Source organism: Motacilla alba, chromosome 1, assembly GCF_015832195.1.
Source record: "Motacilla alba alba isolate MOTALB_02 chromosome 1, Motacilla_alba_V1.0_pri, whole genome shotgun sequence".
NCBI lineage: Eukaryota > Metazoa > Chordata > Aves > Passeriformes > Motacillidae > Motacilla > Motacilla alba.
In genome coordinates, this window is record NC_052016.1 from 1,039,563 (window position 1) to 1,061,921 (window position 22,359).

Consider the following 22,359-nt stretch of genomic DNA (forward strand, 5'->3'; position numbering starts at 1 on the left):
ATCAGGTGGGAATGGGATCTGTGTGGTAATGGGATCGGGTGGGAATGGGATTGAGTAGCAGTGGGATCTGGTGGGAATGGGATCTGTGTGGGAATGGAATCTGTATGGGAATGACTCTGGTGGGAATGGGATCTGTGTGGGAATGGAATCTGTATGGGAATGACTCTGGTGGGAATGGGATCTGGTGGGAACGGGATCCATGTGGGAACAGGCTCTGGTGGGAATGAGTTTTGGGTGCGAGTGAGTTTTGGGTGGGAATGGGATCTGGTGGGAATGGGCTCTGAGTGAGAAGGAATGCTGTAGGGGGATTTTCCTCCTGTGGGACACACACCTGGTTCATGGGGTCTGAGCAGCCCTGGGGTCTGAATTTTGGATAAATGGGATCAAACATGCCTTTGCAGTACCAGGCAGTGTCTCCTCCCCTTTAGGGACTGTCCCAAATGGTCCCCAAGGCCACTTCAGGGATGGAGTCTCAGCCTCCACGTCGCTCCCAAGTCTTTGTCTTCTCCTCAGGAGTAATCCTTCTTCCCTTGGAGATTCCCCTCTGTAGGGAAGGGACAGTGCCACAAACCCTGTGACAGGGCCATGGGGGCCTTCACCAAAGTGTCCCACAGAGCAAAGGGACCTGAGTGGGCTCCAGGATGAGCAGAGGGCTGGAGCAGCTCTGCTGGCAGCAAAGGCTGGCACAGCTGGCATTGTTCAGCTGCACAGGAGAAGCTTTGGGCTGAGCTCAGGGTGGCCTTGCAGGGCCTGGAGGAGCCCCAGGAAACCTGGAGAGAGACAATTCCCAGGGCATGCAGGGACAGCACACAGGGAATGGCCTTAAACTGAAAAATCACAGGTTTAGATCAGATCTTAGGAAAAACTTCTTCCCTGGCAGGGTGGGCAGGGGCTGGGATGGAATTGCCAGAGCAGCTGGGGCTGCCCCTGGATCCCTGGCAGTGCCCCAGGCCAGGCTGGACCCTGGGGCTGGAGCAGCCTGGCACAGGGGAAGGTGTCCCTGCCATGGCAGGGGTGGCACTGGATGATTTTAAGGTCCCTCCCAACCCAAACCATTCCAGGATTCTGAGTAGGACCTCCTTGGGTCTCTGAACATATTGAACCACTCAGAGATGGGGATTCTCAGCTGAGCTAAAGCTGCACCTTCAGGTGTCAGGAGGTGGCTGTTACCAGATAATTGACATAACACTGACAACATACTCCAAACCAACTCTTTTAATACAGACATCTGATTAAAAAGAATATTTTCTTGTCTTTAGCAGCACAACTGGCGAGGATGGCCAAGCTGCAGAACTTCACTTGGGCAGTGGAAGATATTTTCAAGGAAACCTTCCTCAATTACATGAACAACTGGAGGAGGAACATGACAGAAGCAGCGAATAAACTGCAGGCTGAGGTGGCTGCTGAAAACTTTGACTACGTTATCCTGTACCTGATGGTGATGATTGGGATGTTCTCCTTCATCATCGTGGCCATCCTGGTGAGCACTGTGAAATCCAAGAGGAGGGAGCACTCCAATGATCCCTATCACCAGTACATCGTGGAGGACTGGGGGGAGAAGTACAAAAACCAGGTTCTGAACCCAGAAGATCTCAAGTGTGTGATCCATGAAAACCTGGGGGCAAGGGATAAAACAAGCCCGGAGTCACCTTGACTTTCTGGGAATGCCAGCAGTGAGGGATTCATGGAGTCACACAGAGGGAACTCACTGGAATTGCAAAGAGCTGTGGAAGCGTTGATTAAATTTACACACAGGTCAATGGATAATGGAGTCCCGAGGAAATCAATGCCATGGTTCCTGTGAGGATCTTGGGAAAGTCCAAGAAAAATCTGTGATTGTGCTTCCCTCTGATAGTCTGTCCTTTGGGAAAATAAAGCCATGACGGGGATAACTTGATTATTTGAGCATTTTTTAAATCCACAAGCAGATCTGGATGTTCCCACCTCAGAATAACTGTGAATTAGTGCTGGTCAAAAGTGCCACTTTAGATCCAAACTGTGTGACTTAAAACCACTTTAAAAATAACCCGAGCATGTCCAGTGAAATCTCCAATCTCCATGGATTGACTGAAGAAGCAATTAGGGAATCAATCACAGGAGGGACCTGATACCTGCACACACTCACTCCCAACTCTTTTTTAGTGATCTGATTCCTGTTTTCACTCGTGTTAAATAATAAATGACAGAGGGCTTATTTGCTTTGGGAGCCTTTGGCTTGTCTTGGACACAGGTCTTGAGATTTGAGCTGATACCATCACAGCACATCCACATGTGCTGGAGGTGCAGAAGAAGCACAACCAGAAGGCTGAGGAAGGGATTGTCTTCTACTCTGCTCGTGTGAGACCCCACCTGCTGCCCCTGGATCAACACCAGAAAAAGGTGGAGCTGCTGGAGAGCCCAGAGGAGGCCACGGAGCTGTTCCACAGAGCCCCTCTGCTCTGAGCCTGGCTGGGAGAGCTGGGGGAGCTCACCTGGAGAGGAGAAGGCTCCAGGGAGAGCTCAGAGCCCCTGGCAGGGCCTGAAGGGGCTCCAGGAGAGCTGCAGAGGGACTTCTCACATAGAAATGTATTGATAGGACATGGGGAAATGGCCTTAAGTTGAAGGAGGGCAGGTTTGTGGCAGATGTTAGGAAGAAATTCTTTAGTGGGAGGGTGGTGAGGCCCTGACACAGGCTGCCCAGAGAGGATGTGGACTCCACATTCCTGGAGATGTTTAAGGCCAGGCTGGACAGGGCTTGGAGCAGTCTGGTATAGTGGAAGGTGTCCAGGCTGCTCCAGCCCCAGTGTCCAGCCTGGCCTGGGGCACTGCCAGGGATCCAGGGGCAGCCCCAGCTGCTCTGGGAATTCCAGCCCAGCCCCTGCCCACCCTGCCACAGAGGAAATTGTTCCTAATATCCTGTGATTTTTCACTCTGAAGCCATTCCCTGTGTGCTGTCCCTTCCTTCCCTGGGAATTGTCTCTCTCCAGGTTTCCTGGGGCTCCTGCAGGCCCTGCAAGGCCACCCTGAGCTCAGCCCAAAGCTTCTCCTGTGCAGCTGAACAATGCCAGCTGTGCCAGCCTTTGCTGCCAGCAGAGCTGCTCCAGCCCTCTGCTCATCCTGGAGCCTCCTCTGGGCTCTCTGCAGCAGCTCCAGCTCCTCCCAGGGCTGGGGCAGCTCTGCAGCTGGGGAATCACCTGAGGGGCACAATCCCAATCCCAATCCCACTCCTGATCCCCAGCTGGGCACGGGGCTCTCCGGGACCTCTCCGCGGTCCTTGCGGGAGCTGCTTTAGGGCAGGAGTGTTCATTCTGAGGGAGAAAAGCGCAGCACCGCCATGCCCGGCGCCGCAGCCGAGCGGGCGGAGCGGCCCCGGCCGGGCCCGGCGCTGCCGCTGCCGGGAGCTGCGGGAGGGAGCGCCGCCCCCGCTGCCATGGCCGCCCGGAGGTAGGACCGGCCCGGGCCCCTTCCTTCCTCCTTTCCTTCCTCTCTCCCTTCCTTCCTTCCCCTCAAAACCCCGCCGGACTCCGGCGGACCCTGGCCCGCATCGCCGCCGGCCCCCAACGCTCCGCTCCCCGCAGCCTCGGCCGCTCTCCCGGGCCGGGCCTGCTCCCTTCCCTTCCCCAGGCCTGCCCCTGTCCCTTCTCCACCCTCCTCCTTGCTCTCCAGGCCTCGTCCTTTCTCTCCAACACCCCCTTCCCTCTCTCCAGCCCCTGCCGTGTTGCTCGCCCCGCTTTTCTCCATCTCCAGCCCCTCTCTGCTCTCCACCCGCCCTTGCTCTCCAGTCCCTCCCATCGCTGTTCTCCAGCCTCTTCCTTGCTCTCCAGCCCCCTTACTTGATAGCCACCTTTCCCTCCTTGTTCACCAGCCCCATTTCCTAGTTCTCCATCTCCTTCCTTCCTCTCCAGGCCCTCCATTCTTGTTCTCCACTCCCCTCCTTCCCCTTCAGCCCTCGTCTTTATTCTCCCCTTACTCTCCAGCACTCATTTCTTGTTCTCCAGCCCCCATTCCTTGTTCTCCAGTACCCCCTCTTTTGTCTTCAGCCCCCCTTCCTCGCTCTCCATCCCTTTTCCCTGCTCTCCATCCCTTTTCCTCGCTCTCCATCCCTTTTCCTCGCTCTCCATCCCCTGCTTTTCTTGCTTTCCACCCTCCCTCCTTGTTCCCCAGTCCCTTCCTTCTGCTCCAGCCCAGGACAGAGCTGGGCTGGGATCCAGGGGCAGCCCCAGCTGCTCTGGGCACCCTGTGCCAGGGGACAGTCCCTAATTCCCAATATCCCATCCAGCCCTGCCCTCTGGCAGTCTAAAACCATTGCCCCTTGTCTTGGCACTCTCTGCCCATATAAAAAGTCCCTCTCCTTTTTAGCACTGGAAGGGGCTCTAAGGTCTCCCTGGAATTGTCCCTTCTCCAGGCTGGACAGTCCCAGTTCTCCAGCCTGTTTCCAGAGTAGATGCCCTGAAACTTTGGGATCATCTTTGTGATCCCTGGTGATGCCATTGAGGAAAAGTCTGGTGTGCCCCTGGCATTTCTGAGTTTGGTTTGGTTTTAATCCAGCCAATGTGAATGAAACATCCCATCTGCTCTGTTCCTGTTTTCCAGAGTTTGGAATATGTAAGGAGCTGTCAGAGGAATCATCTGACATCATCTTTTAATTTCTGCCTCGTCAGGTATGAAGATCTTGATGGTTCTTTTTCAATTGTTTTGATGTTGCTTGAGTTGGAACCTTGAGTGGATCCAGACTCAGAATCAGGTTTGGGTTGGAAAGGACCTTAAAGATCATGTCATTCCCAGGCCTGCCATGAGCAGGGACACCTTCCAGGTTGCCGAGAGCCCCATCCAGCCTGGCCTGGGTGAGTGACACCCCGTTTCTAGCTCAGAAATGTCACGTTTAAGTGCACTCAGATAACTCAGCAGCTCGGTGCTTTCCAAGGCCTCGTGGCTGCAGTTGTCCAGCAATCCCCAAAGGAATATCCCCAGCCCCATTTTGTGGGAATGATGGAGTTCCTGGCAGGCAGGGTGAGATGTGCAGCCTGCCAGGACACCTCCAGGGGGTTTGGATGTTCTGGGCATGTTCTGTGGTGCCTCAGCTCTGCAGACAATGCCCTGAGAGCCTGGGCTGGGCTGTGCTTCCTGGGGAGGGCTGCAGCTGCAATCCAGGGTTGGGATTCAATTCCCTGCTCCACCACAGGCCTCCCACGTGCCTGGGGCCAGCTGTGGGGCTGTGTTGCACAGGGCAGAGCTGGGCAGAGATCCTGGGGCTGGAATCAGGGCTAATCCCAAGCTCTGGGATGTGGTGCAGCCCTCCCTGAGGGACACGACCCTCTGGAATGAGCCTGCTGTGCCTGCAGAGGATCCCAGAGGATTTGGGGTTCACAGGGAATTGCTGGCACAGCCCTGAGGTGGGATCTGGCCAGGCCCTCTCCTCTTTCCCATCTGCAGGAGCCTGATCTGCTTCACCAGACAGAATTCCCTGGGACGAGGCTGCACACAGAGCCCAGAATCCCAAAATCCCAGCATGGCTGGGAGGGACCTCAAAGCCCATCCAGTGCCGTGGGCAGGGACACCTCCCACTGTCCCAGGCTGCTCCAAGGGACACTGGGACACTCCAAGGGACATCAGGCTGGCCTGGGACACTTCCAGGGCTGGGGCAGCCACTGTGGCATGGCTCTGCTCGTGACCACCTCCTTTGGAAAGGAATAAAACTGCAGAGGGACCTGGCAGAGAGCAGTGCAATCCCAGGGAATCCCTGTCAGCCTGGTGCTGTTTCATCCCAGCATCTGTCAGGGAATGTGTGTGTCCCAGTTTAGGGCAAATTTGGGAGAAAACCTCCAGAAAGCAAACCCACACAGCCCTTCCCTCCAACCTGTTCAGGAAGGGTTCCTGAGAGAGAAGTGGAAGGAACCTGTTTGTTTAACAGGCACAGCACCCCCAGCACACAAAATGGACAATACAGGATGACAACACTCTCACTGCTCTGGAAAAGATTATAAATTCAGAGAGTCTCTCCTGGGAGTGGTTGCTGTCCTGGTTTAGGGCAAATTTGGGAGAAAACCTCCAAAGGGGATCCCTTTAGAAAGCAAACCCACACAGCCCTTCCCTCCAACCTGTTCAGGAAGGGTTCCTGAGAGAGAAGTGGAAGGAACCTGTTTGTTTAACAGGCACAGCACCCCCAGCACACAAAATGGACAATACAGGATGACAACACTCTTTCAGTGCTCTGGAAAAGATGATAAATTCAGAGAGTCTCTCCTGGGAGTGGTCGCTCTGTTATCAGTCCCTCCTGGCAGGCCACAAGGTGCAAACTCTTGGTGTTTCCCAGAGCAGGCTCGAGTGATTCCAAGAAAGGGAAAGGAAAAAAAACCAGTTCAGGGAAAATTTGGGCTGCTTAGCTAAACTAACTAACAAGCAGGAGCAAAAAGCAAAAGCTGCACTATGTACTGCAGTCTGTGTCCTGCCAGCAGTGGGGGAGTGAGCAGGCTGATAACAAAACAGAACTGTGCTCTTCAGAGCCAGTTTGAAGGCCCAGAACATCATATCCAGCATAAACAGGACGGGGGATACGAGCACCACAACGTCACCCTAGGGCAGCGTGGCACAGCCTGCTGCTCCTGCCCCTCCTCACGTGGCTGCGCACAGGAGCAGGGAGCTCCTTGCAGGGGAAGGAGGGAGCAGTGCCCTTGTGTGGGGCCCAGGCCCCGTGTTTGCCTGCATTTCCCTGGGGAGGGAACAATGGATGTGTTCCCTGCTCCTTTCTGTGCCTTATCTCCTGGGGAAAGGCAAACACACCGTGCCAGCTGTTGATTTAAGATATCCCAGCCTTGAGAAAGCAGCGGTGGAGCTTTCTGCTCTGGCACTGATGACCTCAGTGCTTATACGTGGTGGTTTTTAAGTGTGAAGGGAATCCTAGGATCCTGGAATGGTTTGGATTGGAAGGGATTTCAAAGCCCATCCAGCCTCCATGGGCAGGGACACCTTGCAGTAATCCCAGGCTGCTCCCAGCCCCAGTGTCCAGCCTGGCCTTGGGCACTGCCAGGGATCCAGGGGCAGCCCCAGCTGCTCTGGGCAAAATCCTCCCCTTTCCCCATTTTCTCTCCTCTTCCCACTTTGTTCTCTCTGCCCCGGGCTGAAGCTTCACCTGCTTTTTTTCCAGCCCTGAGGTTTCCACTGGGCTGGGATCAGATGGAGGCTGGAAAAGGCAGGAGATGAGAGGGGAACAGGTGCTTGGCCATGGAGGCTCCTGGGATGTGGGAATGCAGCCTGGAGGGAGCAGTGACATTCCCACTGCACAGGACACTGGGGACAGAGCAGCACAGGTGTCAGCTCTGGGAAACATTCTGGGATTGCAGGAAACATGGAAAAAGACTTCGGACAAAGGATGGAGGGACAGGAGCCAGGGAATGGCTGCCAGTGCCAGAGGGCAGGGCTGGATGGGATCTTGGCAATGAGGAATTGTTCCCTGGCAGGGTGGGCAGGGGCTGGGATGGAATTCCATCCCTGGATCCCTGGCAGTGCCCCAGGCCAGGCTGGACCCTGGGGCTGGAGCAGCCTGGCACAGGGGAAGGTGTCCCTGCCATGGCAGGGGATGATCTCCAAGGTCCTTCCAACCCAGACCATTCCATGATTCCATGAAGTGAAGATCCCTTTTCCTGGAGGTGTAACAGCGCTGACTCTCTTCACACCCCCCCTGACATTTTCTCGGCAGGAGAAGGAGCTGCACAATCAGGATCAGCACGAAAACAGTGACTGATGAGCAGGAATTTGCTGGTGGCTGCCACTCCAGGGCTTTGGTACAGCTGCATCTTAGTCACTCTGGAGGAGTGGGGATGTTTCCAGAGGGGTCTCAGCAGGGTGAGAGGGAAAAGGAGAGGAGAGGATGCTCTGGCTGGAGAAATTAGAAAATCTACCCAGAAACTGAGCAGGACAGGAGCTGCAAGAACATTTAATTTGTGCAGGGAGCTCAGCAGCTGCTCTCTGGCGTGGTGCTGATTTATTCAGCCCAGCTTTTCATGGTGCTGCAGTGTTCCCTCCTGCTTTTCCACTCTTGTTCCATGGACAGGAGGGGCCTCCTGGGGTTAATTTGGATTCCAGCAGCTGAGCAGAGAGCCCAGGGCAGTGCTGTGTGTGCTGCAGCCTTTTCATCCCAGGAGTTCAGCTTTGGAGTGGTTGGTGACCACTCAGGGCTCCAGGGAGGGCTTGCTTTGCTAACCTCTATATTTATAAACTGTTAGTATGGAGAATTAAATTAATCAATCACAGAGGAGTGAGAAATTAGAGGATTAATTCAATGTTCAGGCTCCAAACGGAGCAGGTGAGCTTGGAAACCCTCAAAGAAGCCCCAAGGCAGCTCCTGTGTGTCCCTCAGTCCCAGCAGAGGCAGGCAGGGGGAGCACACACAGCTCCAGCTTCCAAAGGCAGCCCTGGTGTCCATGTTTTCCATGGGGCAGCTGTCAGGGTGTGCAATTCCAGCCTCAGCACCTGCTCTGGGCTGTCACAGCCCCATCCTGCTCCTGGCACTGAGCCCCAGCAAGGCCCTGAGCTCACTGGGGATTGCTGGGATCAGCCCCTCCCAGGGCAGGGTGGGCTAATTAGCAGCTTGCCTAATTCTCTTTCAATTTCTGTTTCTCCAGGAGTTCATTCTGCTTTATTTTCCATTTCTCCAAAAGTTCATTCTGCTTTATTTTCTGTTTCCCCAAGAGTTCATTCTGCTTTATTTTCTGTTTCTTCAAGAGTTCATTCTGCTTTATTTTCCATTTCTCCAAGAGTTCATTCTGCATTTTTCCCCATTTCTCCAAGAGTTCATTCTGCATTTTTCCCCATTTCTCCAAGAGTTCATTCTGCTTTATTTTCTGTTTCTCCAGGAGTTCATTCTGCTTTGTTTTCCCCATTTCTTCAAGAGCTCATCCTGCTTTATTTTCTATTTCTCCAAGAGTTCATTCTGCTTTGTTTTCCATGTCTCCAAGATGCTCCTGCCCTGCCCTGTGCCTCCAGGAGTGTGACCCCCCCCAGTCCTGGGGCACCCCACAGCTGAGATGGTGGCCTTTAACTGGAAGGTGAGGCTGGGGCAGGTTCCCAAGGCAGGGATCTTTCCGTGGGGGATGTGTTGGCTGGGTTCTGATGGTTCCTTTCCCAGGGGAGGCTTGTTTGACCCCCACACTCTCAGGGACAGGGGATTTCTTCTTGTCCTTCCTTGCCACACCTGCTTGCCCCAGGATTTGCTGTTGGAGCCTCCCGTGTTAGACCTGAGCTCTGCTCATCCCTGCTGCTCCTGCCTTTCCTCCTTCCAAGTTTTTCTCTGGCTGCTCTTCCCTCAGCTGCTTTTGTTACTGGAGGGGAATTTCTCTGCTCTGTTTTTGGGGTTTTGGGGGTTTTGGAGTCATTGTGTCAGGCACCACAACGTTGGAGCAGGTACCTCCTGCGTGGAGCTGCTGGAGCAAGTCCATGGAGGCTCCAGGATGAGCAGAGGGCTGGAGCAGCTCTGCTGGCAGCAAAGGCTGGCACAGCTGGCATTGTTCAGCTGCACAGGAGAAGCTTTGGGCTGAGCTCAGGGTGGCCTTGCAGGGCCTGCAGGAGCCCCAGGAAACCTGGAGAGAGACAATTTCCAGGGCATGCAGGGACAGCACACAGGGAATGGCTTCAGAGTGAAAAATCACAGGTTTAGATTGGATAGTAGGAACAATTTCCTCTGTGGCAGGGTGGGCAGGGCTGGGATGGAATTCCATCCCTGGATCCCTGGCAGTGCCCAAGGCCAGGCTGGACACTGGGGCTGGAGCAGCCTGGCACAGGGGAAGGTGTCTCTGCCTGTGGAATTGGATGAGCTTTGAAATCCCTTCCAGCCCAAACCATTCCATGACTGTATAATTAACAATTTGAGCTCATGAAATCAAGCTTTCCCCCAGCCCTGCCTCCCCTGCCCTGGTGTTGCAGAGCTGCTGCCTCTGTGATTGTGGGGAGATTGACAGAGCCTGCTGCTGTTTTTCCAAGCTCCCTGCTGGTGCAGGGACACAAGGCTTGGCCTAAATGCAGAGCTTTGATGTGTCCTGACAGCTCTGGGAGATCCTGAGGGAACAGGGTGAGTTCCAAGTTCACAGAGTTACCACAGAACCTTGGAATATCCTGCTGGGAAGGGACCCACAGGGATCCCCCAGAACAAGGCCTGGCCATGCACAGACCCCCAACAACCCCACCCCATCCCTGGGGAGCCTGCTCAGTGCCCACCACCCATTCCCACTGGATTTTCCTCTCCAAGTCCGTGTTTTGTAGCACTGAAACACTGTGCAATTCCAGGTGTTCAAAACTGGAACAGCAATCCTTGGATTTTTCACTTTGCTCCCAGTTTAAAGGCATTTATCTGCACCTGCCACATCTGAGCAGGTTCATTACCAAATTGCTGTGAATTCAGATTTCCTGGCGTGTTTTTGGGGATCCCACCTGAGAGCTGACCCCCAGGGATCCATCCCTTGTGAGGATCCTTCAGCAGCTTTTCCACTTTCACAGTTTCCCTAAAACACTCAGCTCTCCCCTTTTTTCAGCTCCAGATGGTGCAAATGTTGCTGGAAAACGAGCAAAAGGAGTTCAGGCCTTGAGGGAAGGGGATTTTTCTTTGGCTTTGTTGCTCTGCCTGGTTTGATTTCCCACAGAAATAAAAACCATGGCAAGAGAGGAGCATTATTATTGAAGTGGAAGATGCAGAGCATCCCTATAAATTCACTTTTAATTGCCCAAGTGTTCCAGAAGTGCCTAAAAAGATTCTTTGGCATTCCAGGCTCTGGAGAACTTCCCGCTGCTGATGTACATTTTGGCAGCTAAAACTCTGATCCTTTGCTTGGCTTTTGCTGGAGTCAAAATGTACCAGAGCAAGAAAATTGAGGAGAAACTGAAGAGGGAACGTGAGCAGAAACTGAAAGCAGAAGCAGAGAAGAAGGATGAGTGAAGAGTCCCTCAGGTGTGGAATCGATCCCAGTTCCTGGGCTTGGACATTGTTAATCCCAGCGGGATTGGTTTGGATTTTGGATCCCAAAGCGAGCTCTTGGAATATTCGGGATGTTTCAGGGGATTTGCTCTCTCATTCTTTGTGGGGCTTGCAGGAGGCACTGTCCCGTTTGAGGATGTTTCAGCACAATGTTCCCTCTCTGTTTTTATCTGCCTGGGCTTTGTGTGCCTGATGCGCAAAGAGAGGGATAAATTGGGAATAACTGCAGGGGAGCAGGCGGGCAGGATGCTGCAATCAGAGCTCTGGGCCTGAAGTCACAAAATAAAGAGAGAAAATAATCAGCCTTTCTAGAGGAGTGAAGTTATTGACAGCGTGGGGGTGGCTTAGCTGGAAAGGGCAAATTCCACACCTGGAATTCCCAAAGGGACAGGTTCTGCCGTGGGACATCCACCATGTAGAATTCCCTGAGAAAAATGCACATTTTTTTCCTGCTTGAAGGAGCAAAATGAACATTACAAAATTCCCAAAATTTGGGATTTTCCTTCTGAAACTCCCGAGCTCCTCCCCTCTGTTTCCAAAGCTGAAGCAATCCCTGCGTTCTTGGAGCAGATCCATGAGCAGGATGAGTCCTGCCTGGTGCTTGGATTCTATTCCCTGCCTTGCTTGTCATTTTTGGAGCAGTTTGCTTCACTTCTCCCCGTTCTGCAGCAAAATGGGAATTCTATTCCTGCCTGCCCTTTGGAAGCTCAGTGGGAGTTTGATGTTGTGTTGCTCTTTATTGAAATAAAACCTTACTTCCCTTTCTGAGGTCATCCCTTCCCATCTAAAGACTCTTAAAAATCTTTCCTTGATTTTTATTTCCACCCTGTCACTGTTTTATTCCCTTTATTCCCAAGGATTGGGAATGGTGCCTGGAAATGAGGCCCTGGGAATAACCATGGGAACAAAGTTTTTTCTATTTACACACCAAAAAAACACAAAAACAAAACAAAACCAAAGGGGTTTTTCAGTCTCAGGTTCAGGGCTTGGCTTTGGGGCAGATTTTGGGCACTTCCCTGGAAAGGGAAAGGTTGGGCAGGGCTTGGAGCAGCCTGGGGTAGTGGGAAGTGTCCCTGCCCATGGCAGGGGTGGATGGGATGAGCTTTAAGATCCCTCTAACCCAGAGCAGCCTGGGGCCTGGGGTTCTGTGCAGTGTCATCCCAGGGAATTCTGTTTGGCAAACCCCACAGCTCCAGGGATTTCTGCCCCAGGATCATCACAAAACCTCGGTGCCCAGCAGGTGACACCACCCTTGGTGTTAAAATCCCTCTGATTCCACAGAAATCCCCTTCCCAGTCCCCAGAGCTGCCCAGCAGAGGCCCTGTCCTTGCTAAATTCTGGGATTCAGAGGGAGGAATTCCCCCATGGATCTGGGAACGGCTCCGAAGGTGCTCTGTGAACCCTGGAGCCCCTGTGCTGTCCCTCTTGTGCCTGCTCTTCTCAGTGCTCTGTCCCCACCCTGCAGGTTCCTGACACTTGGATTCCCTTCCCAGGAGGATGAAGCCTTCCTGGAAAAGAAGGACGGGTGACCTCAGAGTGACACTGAAATGATCTCTGTTTTTATGTGTACAGCAAAGCAGCTGAGCCTCTATTTATGCAATAAATAAAAAAAAAAGTCTTTGTTTAAAAAATAAACGTGGGTGCTGCTTCCTCAAGGGATTGGAGCTGCAGGGGAGGATCAGCTGCGAGGAGGTGGCTGGGATGGAAGAGGAAAGCACTCCCGGAGGGAAAAATGGAGAAGAAAAATGCTCTGGATGCATCCTGGGAGGCTCCAAAGCTCATGGAGAGGCAGAAGGAAGTGGAGAGGGCTCAGTGCAGCTTTTGCAGCTGCTTCCTGCCAGGGTCGGGCTGTGGGGCCTGCCTGGAATCAGGTGGACAAGTCCAGGAGAGGAGCAGCTCCAGGCCCTTGGTGCATCCAGGACTTCCGTGGGTCCATGGAGATCACGGAAGGAGTTTCATGGCAGGAGGTTTATCCCGAGAAATCTCTCTGGTTCCCTGTTTTCTGCTCAGTCTGGGGGAAGCTGTGCTGCCTCTGCAGTGGCACCAAATCCTGGAGAACTTGGGCATGGAATCCTGGAATGGTTTGGGTTGGAAGAGACCCAAAATCACCTAAAATCACCTTGTTCCACCCCTGCCATGGCAGGGACACCTTCCCCTGTGCCAGGCTGCTCCCAGCCCCAGTGTCCAGCCTGGCCTTGGGCACTGCCAGGGATCCAGGGGCAGCCCCAGCTGCTCTGGGAATTCCATCCCAGCCCCTGCCCACCCTGCCAGCCCGGAATTTTCTCCCAATACCCCATCCATTGCTGCCATCCTCCTGCTTGAGGCCATTCCTAAATTTCAGTGCAGTATCAGAGCTTGGGATGGGGAATATCCAATAATTTCCAGGATAAGAGAAGGTTTTGTGCAGTCCTGTCCCTTCCCAAACTGAGCCATGGCTGTTCCCAGCTGTCCCTTCCCAAACTGAGCCATGGCTGTTCCCGTTCCTGTCCCTTCCCAAACTGAGCCATGGCTGTTCCCGTTCCTGTCCCTTCCCAAACTGAGCCATGGCTGTTCCCATCCCTGTCCCTTCCCAAACTGAGCCATGGCTGTTCCCGTTCCTGTCCCTTCCCAAACTGAGCCGTGGCTGTTCCCGTTCCTGTCCCTTCCCAAACTGAGCCGTGGCTGTTCCCAGCTGTCCCTTCCCAAACAGCCATGGCTGTTCCCAGGGCTGTCCCTTCCCAAACTGAGCCATGGCGGTTCCCAGGGCTGTCCCTTCCCAAACTGAGCCATGGCTGTTCCCGTTCCTGTCCCTTCCCAAACTGAGCCATGGCTGTTCCCATCCCTGTCCCTTCCCAAACTGAGCCATGGCTGTTCCCGTTCCTGTCCCTTCCCAAACTGAGCCATGGCTGTTCCCAGCTGTTCCAGGGCAGTTGGAGCTGTGCTCTCACAGCTTCCAGGTGATTTCACCTTTGGGAGTCCCTTGTGCCACAGCTCGAACAGGAAAAATCTGCTGACACTGGGGGGAGACAGCAGCTCAGCTTTGCTGCAGTTTCTCCTTCTGAGACCAGCTGGGGGCCTGGAATTCTGAAAGAATCCCAGAATCCCCAAATCCCTGGTGCTGGCAAAGCCCTGCCAGCCCATGGAGTGCCAGCTGTGCCCCACGGCCACCTTGTCCCCAGCCCAGAGCACTCAGTGCCACCTCCAGGCCTTGGACACAGAAAGGTTTTATAGCCAAAACACGTTTAGAAGAGGAAAAGAGAATTCAGTTCAGTTTCATTTCTGAGGGAGAGGAGGCAGCAAGGATAGAGAGCCTCGGAGTGCTTGGTGTATCCCAGAATCGTCAAGGTGGGAAGAGCCCTCCACGATCATCCAGTGCCACCATCACCTCAAACCCTGTCCCAAGTGCCACTTCAACACCAGAGGATCCTCTTGGAAATGTTCCCATCCCAAAAAACAAGCCAGGTCACTGTGGTGCCTACAGAGCGCGGGGTCTCTCCTCCTCCCTTATTCCATAAAATTCCTCTTTTCCAAAGTAGGGTTCAGGCTGTACCTCCCTTGTACAGGTCTGTGTTTCTGATAGTCACCAGTGCCAAGTGTTGACAACACAAAATAAAAAGCTTAAAATTCAAAACTGGCTTCTAAACTTGCAGTGTTTGCACCTTTAGGGTTCCTTTTATTCACACGAAGGCTGTGCGGGTTTAAACAAAAGCTGCAATCCTTGAGTGGTCAGGGAAGGAGTTGTTGGGATTTCAAGGGAAACAAAGCAAACTCTCCCAGGTTCTGAGGTGACTCCAGTGGCTGCTGGAATAGGGAGCTCAGGGCTCTGGGCTTTCTGAGGTCCTTAAAATGAAAAGATGAACCTTCAACAGGACAGTTTTGTCATTAGACTTTACCTGAGATAAGCTCAGCTTAATTTTAGTCCCACTGAAAGCTTTTGGTCTGAGACTTCTGCCAGAATCACCTCAGGCTGGGGCTGGAGGGAGGCAGAGCTCCCTGAGCAGCATCCCAGGGGATCAAACATCCCAGCAGGGATCCCAACACTTCCTTCCCTGCTTTTCCTCTTGGGGATCAACAATTCCACCTGCTTTTTCCTGCTCTGCAAATGTTCTGTGGGGGGGAGAATCCTTCACAGTTCCCTGGGATCCCAGCTCCAGTCATGGCAGGATTGCTTCCAAGGATGCAGTGACTTGTTGCATCCTCTAATCATAGCACGTATGACATAGTTAATTAGTTAATATTTGTTAACTACTATTAACATAGTTAATTAGTTAATATTTATTAACTATTATTAACCTCAGCCTTCAAGGCTAATGGGGAGCTGATGGACCTCACATGAGGGAGTTGGAATATCCTGAGTGGGAAGGATCCACAGGGATCATCCAGTCCCACCCCTGGCCCTGCCCAGACCCCCCAGAAATCCCAGGTTTTCCCTGGGAATGTTGTCCCAACACTCCTGGAGCTCTGTCCAGCATTGCTGACCCAAGGAGATTGAGAACTTTGCTGTTTCCTCTTCCATTCATTCCCACATCCTGACTTGGACAATTTTTAAGACAAGGCAGGATGGCAGGAGCAATTCCTTCCTCAAATTCCTGATGGGTTTTTGGGGAGCAGAGGCCAGTGGGAACCATCTCAGGATCATCCACACACACACACACAGATTCCTTCCTGCAAAGCTCTGCCTGGGAGCTGAATGGAGATGTGAAAAATAAATATTAAAAAAAAGGGCAAGAGGTGGATTTATCCCAAATCACATCTGAGATGTGAACAAAGCTCAAATCCTCTCTCTGCTGGAGCTTGCTGAGCATCCAGCAGTGCTGACCATGGTGGGACTGAGCCATGGAATTCCTGAGTGGGAATAAACGCCCAGGGATCAGAAGGGAGCCTGGAAGTTCCCAAGTTGAGGAATAACTGCCAATAATGAGAAATTTATCCCTCCCTCAACCACCTTCTTCTACCAGCTGTTCCTGAAACCAAAGATTCCCTGGATAATCCCAGTGCCAGTGTCCCCCTGAAGGTCATTTTGCCCAGGGTTTGCTGAGTGTGGAGAGCAGGGAGGTGGCCAAGGAGAGGCAGGGTGGGAATGATTCAACAGGAGGAGGAGCAGACAAATGTCTTGGGCAGGAAAGGTGGAAACCTGAATATTGGTCAGGAATGGGAACTGATGCCAGGCAAAAAATGCTCCTGATCTCATGGAATAATAAAAATCCTGGAACTCCTGAGTGGGAAGGGATCCCCCAGTGCCACCCCTGCCCTGCCCAGAGCCCCCCAAGCCCAGCCTGGGCACCCCTGGCAGCGCTGGCCAAAGGCTCCTGGAGCTCTGGCAGCCTCGGGGCCGTGCCCATTGCCTGGGCAGCCTGGGCAGTGCCAGCACCTCTGGGGAAGAGCCTTGCCCTAAAACCCAACCTAAATCCCTCCAGGTGTTCCCTGGTGCTGCCCCTGTGCCATGATTTGGAGGCCTTTTCCCACCTAACTGATTCTGGGATTCCTCTGAATAGCAGAGGATTGTTATTGATGATGATGTGCCCCAGACATTTCCCTTCAGAGGGGTTTTCAGTGCACTTGATCCCTTTTTCTCCCAACATTCCATGGTTCCCCTGCATCATCTGCAAGAAACAAACTCTGCCCTTTGGATGCCTTGCCCTGTCCAGGCTGGGTTTTCTTTTGAACTGAGGAAACCCTTTGGAATTGCTTCTTATGGATCAGTTCCTGCATCCGTTGGGGTCTCTGACTGCTGAGTGGGCCAAGCCTCGGGGTGTTTTGGTTTCCTGAGAGATCCTGAGGCTTCATTTAGTGTTTGATCACCTGTGGTGACCCTCTGGGTTTGTCTGAGCCCATCTTTTCCCACAGGGTCACAGCAACAGCTGCAGAGGGATCCTGACAGGCTGCTCCAAAATAGCCATACCTGCTAAAAACCTGTCCAAATATTCCAGAAACTCCATGGCTGAAGGTCAGAGACCACATCAGGATGCCCTGTCCTTAATTCCTGCTGGAGAGGGACACCTGGGATGCTCCTTTGTGGCTAAAGGAAAATCCCAGAGTCACAGAATCCCAGTTTCACCAAGAGACTTCCATGGGCATCCAGCATCAGCCCAAACCCTGTCCCCAAGGGCCACATCCAGACTCCTCTGGGACACTCAGGAACAGCTGATCTGCTGCAGTGCTGGCTGTGTCCAGAGGCATCCTGACAGGCTGCTCCAAAATATCCATACCTGCTAAAAACCTGTCCAAATATTCCAGAAACTCCATGGCTGAAGGTCAGAGACCACATCAGGATGCCCTGTCCTTAATTCCTGCTGGAGCTGTCCTGGCCCAGCCCCAGCTGCTCCCTGGGTGCTGTCCTTGTGCCAGGAGCTGGGGTTGGAGCTGCAGCCCCTGAGGGTCTCCCTCTGGCTCCTCCAGCTGCACATTCCAAGTGCCCTCAGCTGCTCCCTGGGTGACCTTTCCCCGTGGTTTGGGCTCTCTCTGAGAGCTCTGGCTCTTACACTGCAGCTCCACATGGAAAACAGCCCAGTGTCCAACCCAGGAGTGTGTGGGGACAGCTCAGGTGAAATCTCCACGACCTGCGTTGATGTTTTCCCCCTGGATTTGATCCAAGGGCCATTTTTTGGCTGTGAGTGACCGAGGACTGGGAGGTGGCACTGCCCAGGTCGCTGCCCAGGCTGGCTTTGGTTTGGAGCTGCTTTGTCCTGGCTGCTGGAGCGGCTCCAGCGTGTCTGGGCTCAGCTGGACCGTGCCTGGCTCACGTGTGGAGCACTTTGGGACAATCCCAGCTGATATCAGGAATTCCTGGCAGCTGCCCCAGGCTGTCCCGTGGCAATGAGCTCCTTGTGTGCTCCTGCAGAGGGAAGGTTTGGGCACCAAGGAGTGATTAGGCTTTTATCCACGTGGATTCCCAGCTGGCAGCCTTTCCTGCTGGATCAGAGGGAGCTCCTGGAAATGTCCACGTGTCCCAGCATCCCTGCAAGGCTGTTCCAGTCTGTCCCAAGGCTGGGATGTGGCTGTCACATGGAGCAGGATGGATGTGGCTGCTTCCTGTTGATGCCATGGAGCATAGATGGGTGACTCTCCTTTTTGATTATCCTTTTTTTTTTCCCCCTGGACTTCCTCCTGCTGCTTGGCTTTGCTCCCCAGTGCCTCACTTCCAGCAGCGTGGCCCTTTTACAGTCCTGCAGCTCTTTTCATCTGCCCTGACTCATTCCTCTGGCCTAAACTCGGGCTCATTTCCCAGCCTGCTGCTCCTCCTTGCTGTGGGGAGGCTCAGAGCCAAGCACCAACAAATGGCAGCTCCAGCAGTGGAGTTGGAGTCAAAGAAAGGAGCCTGGGCCTTGTGTTTGGGCTCTGAACCAGCTCTGTTGTTCTGCTTTTCTCACCCAGACCATCATTAGGGTGTTCTCTCTCCCTGCCGTGCCTGCTCCTCTCCCACCTGGGCCCTGCAGGAAGAAATTCCAAGTTCACAGGGACAGAGCCTGAGCTTTGAGTGGTGTCTCCTGGCTCTCCATTCCTGGCCACCCTTCTCCCACTTCTCAGTGGGCTCCACTTTGCCTGCTCACTCAGAAAAGCTTTTATTCCGAAATCCCGAATCATCCAGCTTGGGAGAGACCTCCAGGATCCTCCAGTCCCACCATAATCACCCCTAAATTATGTCCCCAAGCGCTTCTGGCCCTGAGGACTTGAAAATGGGGGAAAATGTTCCCATTTCAAACGTTCCCATCTCAAAATGTTTTGGGTAATGGGGTGATCCATTACAGACCTGCTCCAAGACCTGGAGGAAAAAGAAATGTTTGTGGGTTTGTTTGTTTTTTCCCCATGAAGATGAGGCTTGGAAAAGCATTCAGGAGTCATTAGTCAGTGGGACATGATGGAAATTCGAGTGATTTGCATTCCAGCTGGAGCAGAGGGACATCTGTGACAGCTTCTCCCCAACATTTTCCTCTGCCTCTGGTCTTTATGCAAAGACCCTTTAATTATTTTTTCCCACATTTTAGAGAAAATCTCCACACCCGCAGAGATTCCTGAGAGGGAGCAGAGCTCATCTTTGCTCTCCTGCAATGTCCAAGCGCCCTGAGCCTCCCTCCAGGAGCTCCTGCTGGCAAACCCATAAAATGATGGGGATTTCAAGCCCTGCTGAGGAGCTGGGCTGTTATTCCAAGGGCTCTTGACTAAGGTGCTGCTGTTGGGTAACATCCTCCCATTAACTTGAGTCAGATGTTCAAGGAATTGCTCGTCATCCCAAATTACCAGTTGAGTCACAGCTGCCCCAGCCACAATATTTTCCTTCCCCACGAAGGGTTACGGGGTTTTGTGGAAAACATGGGCTGTAATTATCCGACACAGCAGCGAAGGGGGACTGGAGGAAAGGCCAGGGCTCCTCTTGGAGGGGTTTCTGTACGATCCCAAAGCTCCTTGGATTTCAGACTCAGCTCTTTTTCCTGCCCACAGGTTTCCACGACGTTAAAAGGGACTGGGGAGAAAGGTTTTGCCAGGCCTCAACCTCCCAGAGGGAAATGGGAAGGGATTTGACAAAGCTTTCCCAGGAAAAGGAGATTGTTCTGTTTTTTCCCTTTATTTTCTGGGAACCTGGAAGGAAACTTCCTCTTTCCTAATGCTTGTTTCCATGGAATCCTTCATGGGGGCTTCCCCCTCGTCTTCCCAAGGAATCCAAACCAGGAGGGACAATTCCTGTGGCACAGATTTCTTCCTTGGGATATTTCCTGGTGCTAAATGGATGGGAAGCAGGGGATTGGAGTCATCCAGCCTGGAGGAGAGAAGCTTCTGGGGAGATTTTAGAGCCTTCCCAGGGCCTGAAGGGGCTCCAGGAGAGCTGCAGAGGGACTGGGGACAAGGAGGGACAGGAGCCAGGGAATGGCTGCCAGTGCCAGAGGGCAGGGCTGGATGGGATCTTGGCAATGAGGAATTGTTCCCTGGCAGGGTGGGCAGGCCCTGGGATGGAATTCCATCCCTGGATCCCTGGCAGTGCCCAAGGCCAGGCTGGACACTGGGGCTGGAGCAGCCTGGCACAGGGGGAGGAGGATGGAACAAGATGAGCTTTGAGGTCCTTCCAGGCCAAAGCATTCCATGATTCCATGACCCTCTGGTGCCATTCCTGGTGCCACAGGCTCTGCTGTGCCAGGGAGGGCAGGACACACCTTTCCATGGAACAGGGGTGGGAACAGCAGCAGAGAGCCCTGGAACCAAAGCCCGGGGAGGGAGCAGAGCCAGGACTCTGAGCCCAGCAGGTCTGGGCTTGTTCTCCTCCCTGTGAGCCCAGACACAGCAGGGGAGGGCTGGGATTTGTGCTGCTCCCTGTCCCCAGAGGGGTCAGCAGGGCAGGGCAGCAGTCACTGGGCCATGGGGTGAGCAGAGCTGTGGCTCAAGAGGAGCCCAGGGCTGTGCAAGCCCTGCCTTTCCCCGGGGGACAGAGGCACCACAGCCATTCCTTTCCTCATTCTGATTTCACAGCACTGCCCAGCCACCAGCACAGCCTGGGAGGAGCAGCTGAGGGAGCTGGGAAGGGGCTCAGCCTGGAGAAAAGGGGGCTCAGGGGGGACCTCAGTGCCCTGCACAACTCCTGCCAGGAGGGGCAGGGACAGGAGGAGAGGAAATGGCCTCAGATGGCACCAGGGCAGGCTCAGGTTGGAGATTGGGAAAGAAAATTTCCCTGCCTTGGAATGAGCTGCCCAGGGAGGTTTGGAGTCACTGTCTGTGGGAGGTGATGGAGGAGTCTGGATGTGGCCCTTGGGGACACAGTTTGGGCTGATGCTGGATGCCCATGGAAGTCTCTTGGGCCCAGAAACTGGGATTCTGTGACTCTGGGATTTTCCTTTAGCCACAAAGGAGCATCCCAGGTGTCCCTCTCCAGCAGGAATTAAGGACAGGGCATCCTGATGTGGTCTCTGACCTTCAGCCATGGAGTTTCTGGAATATTTGGACAGGTTTTTAGCAGGTATGGCTATTTTGGAGCAGCCTGTCAGGATCCCTCTGCAGCTGTTGCTGTGACCCTGTGGGAAAAGATGGGCTCAGACAAACCCAGAGGGTCACCACAGGTGATCAAACACTAAATGAAGCCTCAGGATCTCTCAGGAAACCAAAACACCCCGAGGCTTGGCCCACTCAGCTGTCAGATTTTCCTTTAGCCACAAAGGAGTCAGAGACAGCTTTGATCCATGGAGTTCATTTTCCCTCTCTTTGTTGAAATTTGGGGAATTTACACCCAAGGCCTGGTCTCGTGGCTCCCATATCGGGAATTACTCACAAGGGTGGTGAAATTGGATTTTTGGCCCGTTTTTGTGTAAATTATCCATCCCTGATCCAAGCAGAGCAGAGATGCACCCGCTCATGGGGCACACCTGAAATGACCATTTGGATTTCAAATCCTCTCTTTTATTAGTGTTCTTTTAATATGTGCTTTTTATATGTGCTTTAATAAAGGATACCGGGAGCAGACCTGGAAGTCCCAGTGTCACCGAGCAGGGGATTCTCTGTCCCAGCCCTGGAGCAGCGACATAAACCAACAAAACCACCAAATTTACCCCTTCCCCCAGCACGAAGTCCCTGTTAATGGAGCAATTAGGGTGGCAATTATCGCTTAGATCCCAATTAGCCACTTCAGGGGTCATTATGTCATTACCATCCCGCCACCACATTTGAGATTCGAGCTAAAAATCATCACGGAAACATTTATTTTACACACATTTTCACATTTATTTTAAAATGCCAACTAAAAACATCGTGAAATTCAGAACATAATGAAATACACAGCGACAGTAGGTTTATTTTTTACTGCTGTATTATATTACAGCTAAATTTAAGTTTGAAATTTAATATTTTATTTTTATCTAAATTAAATGTTTTACAGCTTTCTTTTTTTTTTTTTTTTCCAAAACCAACTCTCCACAGGGAATTTGGTCCTCTCCCAGTCTTACACAAAGTGACAAAGATTAGGATTCTTTTTGTAACCAACACCATCCCCAATTTAAATAATCTCTTTTCCTTCCCTCTGGCTGATGAATTCCTGAGCATGAGCTGAAGTCCCACACCAAAGTTCTATTTCTGGTGTCAAAAACACTCTCCAAAAGTGGGTAATTTTAGCTCTGCTGGAACCAAGAGAGAAAAACTTGCCCAAATCAATGATGGCCTCAGGATGGAAAGAGAAAAAAGCGGGAAAATTGGAAAATAAATTAAGACAATAATTAAATTAAGAGCCTTCTACTCCTCAGGACAGAGTCAGCACAAGAGCTGGTGGTTTCCTGCTAAACCAGGGAGAGGCTTTGTGAAAACTGATGGAGTTTGGGCTTGGGCATTAGGAATTCTCAGCCAAGGCTGAGTTTATCCCACTCCCCTCATGGCTTCTGCCTCCTCCCAGCCACCATTCTGGGTGGAAACAGGAACGTTGGACTCCGTAGGATCAGGATTTCTTTGGGACTTGGAGCTTTTATCAG

General features: G+C 52.8%; 2 protein-coding genes across 3 annotated transcripts in view; both read left to right on the top strand.

Annotated features, from left to right (window-relative positions):
* KCNE2 (potassium voltage-gated channel subfamily E regulatory subunit 2) overlaps positions 1-1,714 on the top strand; it is a 5,589-nt gene extending 3,875 nt beyond the window's left edge. The window contains exon 3 of the mRNA XM_038147224.1: positions 1,260-1,714. Coding sequence (XP_038003152.1) covers positions 1,277-1,654 — 378 coding nt within the window. The 5' untranslated portion in view covers positions 1,260-1,276 and the 3' untranslated portion in view covers positions 1,655-1,714. The remainder of the gene's footprint in view (positions 1-1,259) is intronic.
* Positions 1,715-3,178: 1,464 nt separating this feature from the next.
* On the top strand, positions 3,179-12,577 carry SMIM11A (small integral membrane protein 11A). 2 transcript variants are annotated; one of them, XM_038153585.1, is made up of 6 exons: positions 3,179-3,423; positions 4,573-4,640; positions 7,676-7,760; positions 8,934-9,023; positions 10,736-10,915; positions 12,408-12,577. In XM_038153585.1, exons 4-5 carry the CDS (start codon positions 9,003-9,005, stop codon positions 10,901-10,903), a joined length of 189 nt encoding a protein of 62 aa, XP_038009513.1. In that variant the 5' UTR covers positions 3,179-3,423; positions 4,573-4,640; positions 7,676-7,760; positions 8,934-9,002; the 3' UTR covers positions 10,904-10,915; positions 12,408-12,577. The 2 variants fall into 2 exon arrangements, with proteins under 2 accessions (XP_038009513.1, XP_038009506.1); XM_038153578.1 differs by lacking the exon at positions 7,676-7,760 and having other exon boundaries at positions 3,185-3,423.
* The last annotated feature ends 9,782 nt before the right edge of the window (positions 12,578-22,359 follow it).

Coding starts and splice junctions, on each gene's coding strand:
- SMIM11A (XM_038153585.1), top strand. CDS start 9,003: ATGGTGGCCTTTAACTGGAAG. Junction 9,024..10,735: donor TGGTGGCCTTTAACTGGAAG/GTGAGGCTGGGG, acceptor TTGGCATTCCAG/GCTCTGGAGAACTTCCCGCT.